The sequence below is a fragment of the Rhinopithecus bieti genome, unplaced genomic scaffold (assembly GCF_001698545.2).
Source record: "Rhinopithecus bieti isolate Rb0 unplaced genomic scaffold, ASM169854v2 scaffold_10347, whole genome shotgun sequence".
NCBI lineage: Eukaryota > Metazoa > Chordata > Mammalia > Primates > Cercopithecidae > Rhinopithecus > Rhinopithecus bieti.
The window spans coordinates 2,388,960-2,400,375 of record NW_016806836.1 but is presented as its reverse complement, the minus strand read 5'-3'; the positions used below and the strand labels follow the sequence as shown (position 1 = coordinate 2,400,375).

General features: G+C 41.7%; 1 protein-coding gene across 1 annotated transcript in view; it reads right to left on the bottom strand.

Moving 5' to 3' along the window:
- Positions 1–2,071, bottom strand: part of SPINT3 (serine peptidase inhibitor, Kunitz type 3) — a 3,737-nt gene extending 1,666 nt beyond the window's left edge. The window contains exon 1 of the mRNA XM_017878062.1: positions 1,986–2,071. Within this exon, the coding sequence (XP_017733551.1) occupies positions 1,986–2,061 (76 nt within the window). The 5' untranslated portion in view covers positions 2,062–2,071. The remainder of the gene's footprint in view (positions 1–1,985) is intronic.
- Between the last annotated feature and the right edge of the window lie 9,345 nt (positions 2,072–11,416).

Here is an 11,416-nt window from a genome sequence, read left to right as displayed (position 1 = left end):
ACCACCGCCGCCACCACCACCGCCGCCGCCGCCACCACCACCGCCACCACCACCACTACCACCACCACCACCACCACCACCACCACTGAGCTCCTCTGGAGCAGGATTAAAAGTTTCTTTGTGTCCTCCTTTTATGTTTCTGTCACTATGTGGGCAGTTTTACTCTTCGTGGTAGCTAGTAGAACTTCCAACATTACGTAAGGAAACTAAGGCCAGAGAAATGAAGTACCTGTCCTAATGTCAGGCTAGGAAGCAATAGGACCAAGACTCAAACCCAGCATGGTTCGACTGCAAAGGCTTGCAGGTTCTCCATCCATCTTGGTTGTTGTAAAATGAGTGAATGGACGGATGAATGATCACACCTATGGTGGAACTTCAGGCAGCAACCTAGGACTTGGAAAGGTTCAGGCTCTGTCTCATCCTCCTACCTGCAAGGCTGACGCTAAGGGTGAAGGAGAATGGGAAGGAGACAGAATAGCTTATCCAATCAAGGTGGGAGGTGGAGGGGCATGTTCTTAAGACATCCTAGTTGCAGCAGCATCGGCTTTTAGACCCTTACGGGTGGCTCTGTAGGGGCTGGAGTCCCATCTGCTCTTAATTTTCTCAGTCTTGCTTCTCTGCTCTTCCATTCCATTAAACCAAAGGAAAATCACTTGACTTGTTTCTTTTTTATGTAAAGTAGATAATGACACCGTGTGTGTGTGTTTTGAGTGTGACAGAAGCTGTTCTAAGTGCTTTACAAGAACCTATTAAGAGCTAAGTTATACTGAGAGCTTGACATACATCAGACTATTTGACATACATCAGACTATTTGACATACATCAGACTATTTGACATATATCAGAAAAGGTGGTTAACCTTGTTCTTAGAAGAAGAAACTGATGCTCAGAGAAGCTATAAATGATGTTCCTGAGGCACAGAGTTTGTAAGCAGAGGAGCCAGGACCAGAACCCAGGTGTGTCTGACTCCAGGTATGCTCATCCTGTAAACTACTACATTCTTCTTACTTAAGGCAGATGTTTTCAAACTCAAGTATGCATCAGAATTATCTGGAAGGCTTGTTAGAGAGACGCACCTCCACAGTTTCTGATCAGGTGGGACTAGGAACTAGTATGTTTCTAGTTGATGCTGCTGCTGCTACTGCTGTTGGACTAGGGGACAAACTCGAGAACCATAGGGTTCTCTATAGGGTTATTGGGAGATTTAGGGTTCCATTTATATCTAAGAATCTATCATTAATAGCTCCATGTACATACATGCAGAGAACTATGCTTGCATGTGCAAGGATGTTCACTGGCACATTGACAGTGATAATCTCCAGAAGGTAAGATTTCGATAATTTTTTACTTTCTTTCTTACCCTTTTGTGTATTCTAATATGCATTTTTATACAGGGAATCCTACTGGCTGCTTAAAAATCTTGCAAACTGCTGCCTACCATCTCCATTTCCAGCAGATTATCTTAGCTATAACTGCACTTCATCTCCCCACTTCCATTTGCAGATTCCAAGCTTCCACAGAGAAAGTGGTCCAGGAAGGAGCCGTTTCTGACAAGTGCATCCAACTTGGCTAAGTTCCTCACTCTCAAATTCTGATTCTGATCTCCTTTTCCCAACCTCTCCTTGCCTGCCACCAACCCCACCCCAGATGTTGAAGGCCCCTTTTTCTGCTTTACTTATTTTATTTTCTATAGCACTTTGATCATCTATCATGTGTATTAGGTATTATATGTCTCTCTCCCATTAGCATCTTAATTTCACAAAGGCAGGGTCTTAGGTGCCTTGCTTTAACCCCAGCACCTAGGACAGTGCCTGGCACATACTATGTGCCCAACATATATCTGATGAAGTGACTTGAACTGAATTGACTCTCAATCCAGTAAGGTAAGAAATGGGTTCTGTTGGTGCTGCACCACCTCCCCCACCACTACCCACCCCAAGCCTGATTCCCAGTCTACTCTTTGAGATCCCATATTTTATACCAACCTTGTGATAGTTCTGATCGAAGCTCTAGGCAGAGAGTGAGAATCAGGAGAAATGAGAGAGAGGCCTGAAGCTGCATGGTGCCACTCAGCCAGTGGCTCAGCCTGGGGTTGCCATTTTAGGGAGAAAAGGGACCAAGGGGAGGAGCCTGGCCCCACATCCAGCTCATTCACCCTTAACTCAGGCTTTTCATGGGGCTGAGCTGCCTCAGGAACAGAGTGTTCATCCAAAGCACAGCTTCACCTCTCTCCTCCTGGCCTTATCTGATCTGGCCAACCAGGCTACTTTAGTACCACTTCAGTGTGGAAGCCCTTTTCACAATACTAAAAAGACAGCAGCCATTTTTTAGTACCTTTTATTTTCTAGGCACCATGCAAAAATAGTTTTCACATATTGCTTCCCTTAAGTCTCTACAAGAATCCCACAACACTTAAAACTCCCATTTTGTAGATAAGAGGAGGTTATGCTACTTTGACTACTGTTACATTTACAGCAAGTTTCAGAGACAGGACTGAGACCTGTGTCTGTCTGCTTCAATGCTCTCATTATCACTCATTCATTCAACAAACATTCATCAAGTACCCACACTGCACCAGGCAAAGTATTAGATGCTGCCTCCATCCTATCTGGGTGCTCCCAGGAAATTATGGGAACAACACACACAAACACATTGGAAGTCAGAAACAGTCACCTACTTGGAGGAGAAGCAGACTCAGTATATTTTAATAGAAATATCAAAAGCACCATGTAGAAGGAGGGCCCAGCTTTGTTTGGTTCAGAGGGTCATGCTCTCTAGAGACACACCCCAGAATCCAGTACATTCCACCTGTCTCCTTTCCTTGATACTCTAGAGATCCGTTTTCTTTTGAAAGACAAAGCCAGCATGCTTTACTGAAATTTAGTGAGCCTCAGATTTAAAATCTGAGGTTGTGATGGGTCCAGCTATTCTTTTCAAGAAGCATTCTATCATATATTTGTTGTTATTTATTTTAATTGAGAAATAAAATTGTATAAAGGCAGTCCCCAATTTACAATGGTTTGACTTACAATGTTTGACTTTATGATGGTGCAAACACAATGTGCAGTCAGTAAAAACAGTACTTTGAATACCCATACAACCATTCTGTGTTCACGTTTAGTACAGTATTCAATAAATTACGTGAGATATTCAACACTTCATTATAAAAAGGGGTTTGTGTTAGATGATTTTGCCCAACTTTAGGCTAGTGTAAGTGTTCTGAGCAAGTTTAAGGTAGGTAAGGCTAAGCTATGATGTTTGGTAGGTTAAGTATATTAAATGCATTTCAACTTCTGATATCTTCAACTTCAGATAGGTTTGTTAGACTACAATCTCATCATAAGTTGAGGAACATTATATATTTATGATGTACAATATGATGTTTTGAAATATATGTGTGTGTATAGAGAGAGAGCAATTTTCTCTCTTAGCAATTTTCAAGTGTACAATATGTTATTAACTATAGTCACCATGCTGTGCAATAGGTCTTCACAACTTATTCCTTTTGTCTAACTGAAATTTTGTACCCTTTGTTGACCAGCATCTTCCCAATACTTCCCACCCCCCAGCCCCTGGTATCCACCATTCTACTTTCTGCTTCTGTGACTTCAACTTTTTAGATTCTACATGTAAGTGAGATCACCTAGTATTTGTCTTTCTGTGCCTGGTTTATTTCATGTAACCTGCAGGTTCATCCACGTTGTCACAAATGGTAGGATTTCCTTCTTTCTAAGGGCTGAGTAGTATTCCATTGTGTATACATACCACATTTTCTTTATCCATCCAGTAATAGACACTTGGGTTGATTTAAGTCAAGCTACTCTTGACCTGGGCAAGTCATTTAACCTCTTCCAGCCTCAGTTTTCTCATCTATAAATTGGGGTTAATTATGTGGCTTTAGCATAGTTCCCAGAATTGGTGCAAGTGTTCAATAAATATTCAAATGCCTCACACATTGTGAATGCACACACAGGTACATGTCTTTTGCAAGGGATGTGTGTGTGTGTGTGTGTGTGTGTGTGTGTGTGTGTGTGTGTGGCAATGATGCCTTTTTGAAAATGAGGATGCAAACTGAATCAGCAGCATACTTAGTTCCTACGGAAATGCTTTCCCCACCTTTGCATGTTAGTTATAGCTGTTCCTTTACTTTAAATTCCCTGGAGCCATGATACTCATTCCTTGGCCATTGCTTTCTCTAACTATAGCTTATACAATTGTTGGTCGACCCTCTCCTTATCTGTTAATCTTTACTGTTTACCCCACATTTATTTCCTTGAAGGCACCTCTGAAGCCTACATTGCAACATCTCTGTGGTACAACTTCTTTTGCACCTTGAGGGGTCCACCAGCATTATCCTTGATATCTCCTTTCTTAGCCCTCTTGGGTGATCAAATCTGTTCATCAGAAAACAAAATAATGATAGAAGGAAGAAAGGAATAGACTGTCACTTGTTGTGCCGGCAGAGGAAAGGCGGGAGTGCCTATTGATGCTCCTTGGCTGAGAACTTCCTCCAGTGTTGCCTCCTCTGGGGCAATGGATCAGAAAGTGAGAAGCTTCCTTTAAACATACTAATCAGGAGAACAAGGGAGGGAGTGATACTGCCCCCAAGAACACTTGGCAATGTCTAGAGACATTTTTGATTGGGGGCACCTACTGGCTTCTAGTATGTTGAGGCAGAGATATTGCTAAACATCCTATACTGCTCAGGACAGCCCTCACATTTGGCATCAAATGTTAATCATGCCAAGGTTAGGAAACCCTGCAGAAGAGCAATAGATATAAACACTTTTTTTAAAAAATTATAATAATATTTCCAACATTAACAGAATGATAAGGATCCAGTGCAGCGAGGGGCAGTGCCTGATGAGGTGCGTCTGTACTCATTTGACCAAACAGCCCTTGTGGGTAGGTACAACAAGATCTGGCCCTTGAAAAGCTCATTCTATACTCAGGTTGCCCTGGGGATCTTTGGTCATGACTCAGTGAATTGGCTTTTTCTCAGAAGATCTGGGTGGCAGTGTTATTGTAATTCCAGGAAGGGGAGGGCAAGTGTAAGATTTATTAAAAACATGTTAGAGCAGCTAGAAGGCAGCCCTAGCTAGTTATCTAGCACTTATATTCATTACAGGAATCTTACTAACCCTATGTCAACCATATGTATGTGCATGTATGTGAAAAATCATTACATTATTTTTTTTAAAAATTCATACATTCAGGAGCTACATGTGCAGGTTTGTTACATGGACATATTGCACAGTGGCAAAGCCTGGGCCCAAAGAGTGAACACTGTATACCACAGGTAATATTTCTGCTCCACTTCTGATTCACTTACTTCCTTTTTTTTTGAGATGGAATCTTGCTCTGTCGTCCAGTCTGGAAGTCTGGAGTTCAGTGGTGTGATCTTGGCTCACTGCAGCTTCCGCCTCCTGGGTTCAATAGATTCTCCTGCCTCAGCCTCCTCAGTAGCCGGGATTACAGACATGCGCCACCACGCCTGGCTAATTTTTGTATTTTTAGTAGAGACAGGGTTTCACCATGTTGGCCAGGCTGATCTCAAGTGATCCGCCCAGCTCGGCCTCCCAAAGTGCTGGCATTACAGGCACGTGCCACTGGGCCCGGCCCCAATTAACTTACTTATGATTAAGACCAATTAATTTGACTGGTTTAAGGAAGGAGGAAGTAAATAAGGGTGGAATTTTGAAAGAATAAAGTTTCAACCTTCAGATTCTAACCTCCAAATGACCTTTCTCTTTTCTAGAAGGAAGAAGGGGACTAACATCTTATGAGCACCATATGTCAGGCAATTAATTTAATTCTGGGAAAATATAGTAACTTTGCACCAGTATAGCTCTAGTTCCTGCCCCTTCTTTGTGCTTTTGTTGTCATATATATTACATTTATGTCTATTACAGCAGTGTTATAATCAAGAGAAGACCACACACACACACATACACACACACACACACCCTTATACACACATATACACACTTTATATTTACCCACATACTTACCATTTCTGGTGGTTTTCATTCCTTCCTGTGGATCCAAATTACCATCTGGTCTCATATTCTTTCAGCCTTAAGGATAAAGTCTAGTTCGAGAGACGCATCACCTCCTCTCAGTTTTTGTTTATATGGGAAAGTCTTTATTTTGCTTATATTTTCTTTAATTCAAATTTTTATTGAGATAATTATAAATTCACATACAGGTGTAAGAAATAATATGGTTTCCCCTAATGTTAACATTTTTAAATGTTTCCCTAGTTTCCCTAATGGTAACATATTGAAAATGGGATACACACACACACACACACACACACACACACACACACACACATATATACACACACATATATAAATTCTTCTTACTGTAAGGAATTGGCTCACATGATTATGGAGGATGATAAGTCTAAGATCTGCAGTCAGAAAGGTGGAGACCCACGAAAACCAATGGCACAGCATCAATACAAGTCCATGGGATTAAGAACTGGGAGAGCCAATTATGCAAGCTCCAGTCTGAGTCTGAGGGCCTGAGAACCAGGAGAGCCAATGGCATACGTTCCAGTTCAAGTCTGAGTGTGGAGAAAACCGGTGTTTCAACTTTAAGGCAGGTAGGCAGAAAAAATATATATTTCTTACTGCGACTTTTATTTCATTCAGGCCTGCAACAGACTGGTTAAGGCCCATCCACATTGGGGAGAGCAATCTGCTTTACTCAGTCTGCCAATTCAAATGTCAATGTCATCTGGAAACACCCTTACAGACACACCCAGAGATAATGTTTAACCATATATCTGGGCACCCTATGGCCCAGTCAAGATGATACATAAAATGAGTAATCACAAGTCCATTACTTGTCAACCTGGCACCCGTACATATCTCCTTAGGCTATACTTAATCTTAAAATAAAAACTATTACAAGGTTATAATCCCACCTAACAAGATACAATTATCCTGCAGACAATGGAAATACACCAACCCCTTCCCCAAAGAGAATATAGTTTTTGAGTGACATATACTCCTCTTGATATCTCATAGCTTAAAATTCTATGATGTAAAATGAACAATACTTAAGTACTACGGAATAAAGTCAATACATCTTATGTTGCATCATAAGGAAATAGGAGAGGGAAGAAAACAAAGATATTTGCTTAATACACACCCATATTCATAACAAAATATAGAGAAATACTCATGACAATTGCAGTTTTTGTTTCTGTAATGGTCATGTGGTCATAGCTGGTATTTATAACTACTTTTCCCCACCACCCATTCTGTATTGCCTTTGCCTTCAGCAAGCACCTCAGCTGGTCATTGTTCTTTACCTGGAGAAGTAACCCAAACCTTCATTCCTGAAGGGTTTGGGCCATTTGCTAATGGTCCTGCCTGGGTTCGGTTGTAGTTTTCCATTGGCCTTAATCAAAGGGCATGGTAATATTAAGAGTTGCCCCAAGGAATCTTCTGTATTCTGGACACACTCTTCCTTTACCTCTATTGTGCAGTACTTCAATTTCCCCCTTGATAGTCTGGATCAATAACCCCAGCCAACATAGTAATATCTTTCTTTGCCTATTGATTCAGAGGCAGGAGGAGCCCAAAATAGACAGATGACAGTCTTAACTTTCAGTTCAAGGGAATCATTGTTGGTTTTCTTTGTGAAAGCATGCCTCCTTTTGGAACTAAAACTTCTAGGGAAGCATACTATACGATCATGGGAATAGGAAGCAAAAATTTTGCTAGTGGGTCACCAGGGATAATAGTGAGTAATGCCCACTCCCATTTCCACCCTTTTATTCCTGGGCACATGAATCCTGACTATGGGAGAAAGGGTACCATATATTGGAGGCTGATTCAGAGCATATACAGCCTACAGAACTTTTGCACCCCGTCTTGCAAGGTACTATCAAACCAGCTGCTTCAGGATGCTGGGAAATACAATGAGATCAGTGAATACCACGAGCACGGGCCTATTGCTGTAATTTTTTTTACTGTGACATGAGTTCCTTGATAAGAAACAACACTGTGTGAAATACTGTGACAGTGGATAAGGCACTCCATAAGTCTACAGATGGTAGTTCTGGCAGAAGTGTTCCACGCAAGGAGGGCAGATTAGTGTTCCGAGTAAGTATCTATTCTAGTAAGAACAAAACACTGACCCGTCCCTGATGGAAGTGGTCCTTATCTGTTGTCTTACCTTCCTCTTTCCCTCCCTCCCCACCCCCTTTCCCATGCCCACACCCTGCCCATCAATATTTTTTAAAAGCTCCCGAAATGATTGTAATTTTAGCGTAGGATTAAGAGGGATTCTCCTCTGACTTTCACATCTAATAATAACCCACTAGAGGAATTTTTGCCTCTCATCCTCCCGATCCTGGGCTTAGTGAGATTGGTGGTCTTAGTGCTCAAGGGAGGAATGCTTCCACAGGAAAACACTGTTGGGATTTTGCAGAATTAAGAGCAAACACTGCCCCTTGGATATTTTTGGGTTTTCACACCACTTAATCAAAAGAAAGGGGAGGGTGTCACTGCACCAGATGAGTGGTTAATCCTGATAACCAAGGGGAAATTGGGTTGCTGCTGTACAGTGGAGGTAAGGAAACTTGTCTGTATACTAGTTCTCCTGAGCAACAGAGCCAATATAAGACTGTGTGTGTGTGTGTGTGTGTGTGTGTGTGTGTGTGTGTGTGTGTAACTGGCTCATGCAGTTATGGAGGCTGGAGGTCAAAAACTCCCATGATCTGTCATCTGCAAACTGGAGCCCCAGGAAAGTTGGAAGTTGATGGTGTAATTTAGTCTGAGTCTAAAGATCTGAGACCAGGGGAGTCGATGGTGTGAATCTTTGTTAAAGGGCAGGAGAAGATGACATGAGATGTCCCAGTTCAAGAAATGAGGCAGAAAGATGGGACAAATTTTTCTTTCTTCTATCTTTTGCTCTATTCAGGCCTCAATGGATTGGATGATGCCTACCCACATTCAGGAGGGCCGTCTACTTTACTGAGCCCACCAATTCGAATGCTCATCTCATCCAGAAACACCCTGACAGACAAACCCAGACATGATATTTAATCTGGATATTTTTTGGCCCAGTCAAGTTGATGCATAAGATTAACCATCACAACCTAGAACCCAAGATATTCATTGGCACCTCTTAGAACTCCTTTGTACAATAGTCTTGATCAATGACAAATTGTGGGAACCCCATAAAGGAAAGTTCATGAAGGGCTCAGACTGCACAGGAATGAAAGTTTGGATCACCTCATCAGGTGAAGCACTCCACCTAACTGGCAGAAGGTAATGGAAACATAGAAAGGATGCCGGGAGAAGGCAGTTATTGTTATCATCTTGAACTTCATGATCAGCCACACAGGTGGGGTCTGTAGTCGCTGTTTTATGTTAGTTGTTTCTTTCCTCCCTTCTTCCACAATTGAATATGAGGAATATTGGTGATGGCTAGCATTTTAGCTTTTAGGTATGTGACCATCTGATGCCTCCCACAATGATTTGGTGACCAGGGAGACTCATGCAACCCCATGCTGGGACATGGACTTTTCATGTGGACAGAACCCAAGAGTGAATGTTGAGGGATGGATATGAATTTCTTTCTTTCCCCTTTTGGACCCATTTACCCCCTCTTCTGTGCCCTGCTTTATACCTCAGAAAACCAAATGTATGGGTTGCATCAACAGTTATCTTGCTCTCTGGCTTCTGCTTGGAACTAGCCCATGGGGCACAGAAGGAGATTAGAGGAAAGACTGGGACTAAGGTTTGGGTATTTATTCCCCAGCTTCCTCTGGTTGTGTCTCCACAGTCTGCATGGATGCCTCAACTTGCTCCTTTCAGGATACCCCTTCCATATAGATCTCTGTTCCAGTAACCAGCCCTTCCCCCTTGACCCTTCACATTAAGGTGTGTTTTATTATATGATGCATTTCCATTTATTCAACAAATATCCATTGAAGATCTCTCCTGTGTCAGACACTAGTAAGAAAAAGGCACAATGCTTTTTCCTTGTAGTCTAATGTCTAGAGGGGAGAGAAACACTGAATAATGTCACAATTAAATATATACCTACAAATTATGATAAAAGCTATGACAGAGAAGTACAAGATCTGTGATGAAGAGTTGAGGTGAAGGGAATCCATACATGAGGACCAGCACACGTGAGTGCTTTGGAGGCAGTAAGGAGCTCAGTGCATTTAAGAAACTGAAATAAGACCAGCAAAGCTGACACAGTAGATGAGGGGAGAGAAGCTTGACTTGACAAGGTGTCTCAGTGAATTAGCTTTGGGGAGGGAGTTGTGGGAAAAAGAGGAGACTCCTTAGACATAAAAAATAAAGTACATTGGAGCTAAATATACTTTTGGCATCTCCATGTCCTCCTTTTACTTTACTGCTGAGTTGAAACAACACCAAAGATGTGCTCATTTTGCTTGATGAATTAATATGCTAAAGTAGGCAGTAAAGAGGAAATCAATAGCAGGGAGAGAAAACTGAGCAAAAGGACAGCAATGATGAATCATGAATGATGCACTCTCTGCTGGCCAATACTTAGCAGAAATAGCAAATTAAGAAGGATGGGTCTTTAGAACAAAAGTTAATAGCAGAAGGAAGCAAGAATGTACAAAAGTATGATGAATCAGAAGTGATGTGACCTACATTTAATAATACTTTTCAGGAATGTGATATTAAATCAGGAGTATTAGACCAGTAGTTCCCAAACTTACAAGGCATCAGAATTACCTTGGATCTTATAAAATCATGTTGCATACTTTAAATATACACAGTAAAATTTTTTTTAAAAAAGGAACATTATTTAGAATTTACAAAAAAGAATTACCTAGAGAGTTTTATTTCTTTATAAAGTTTTTTGGGAAGGCTCTAGAATCTGAATTCTTGGTGTACTGGTACTAGTGGGTTACTGCCTTAGGTGATTAGGCTAAAAAAAGAAATCCATGGCTTATCAATGATAGACAATGTATTAAACAAGTACTGAAATGCATGCCCATTTTCTTCAGCATCTGCTGTTGTTATACGGCATCTGAGATATCTTAGGACAGCCCAGGTAGCAGTACTTGTTGATTTTGAAATGTAAAGCTCACTGAATGGGGGGTAGAAACTTCCCTCCAAACACAAAACCCAGGTCTCAATGACAATTAGGTGGTCTCGGTTCTCCCTTCCCCATGTTTCAGCTGTGGAGTGCAGCTGGTCTGACAAGAGGCAGATGCTGGCAAGGAATTGGATCCTGAAAGGGGTGTGGTCTACAGTGTTTTGCTGCATCTTCTGTTCCTCTGGGTAAGACAACTTCCTCCAACCCTCACTGCTACCACCACTGATATCTTTATGAAAGTCCCTGGGGTTGGAGGAATGAGAGCCACGGAAGTGACACAGGCAAGTCTGTGGTGGGGGAAGCAGTTACC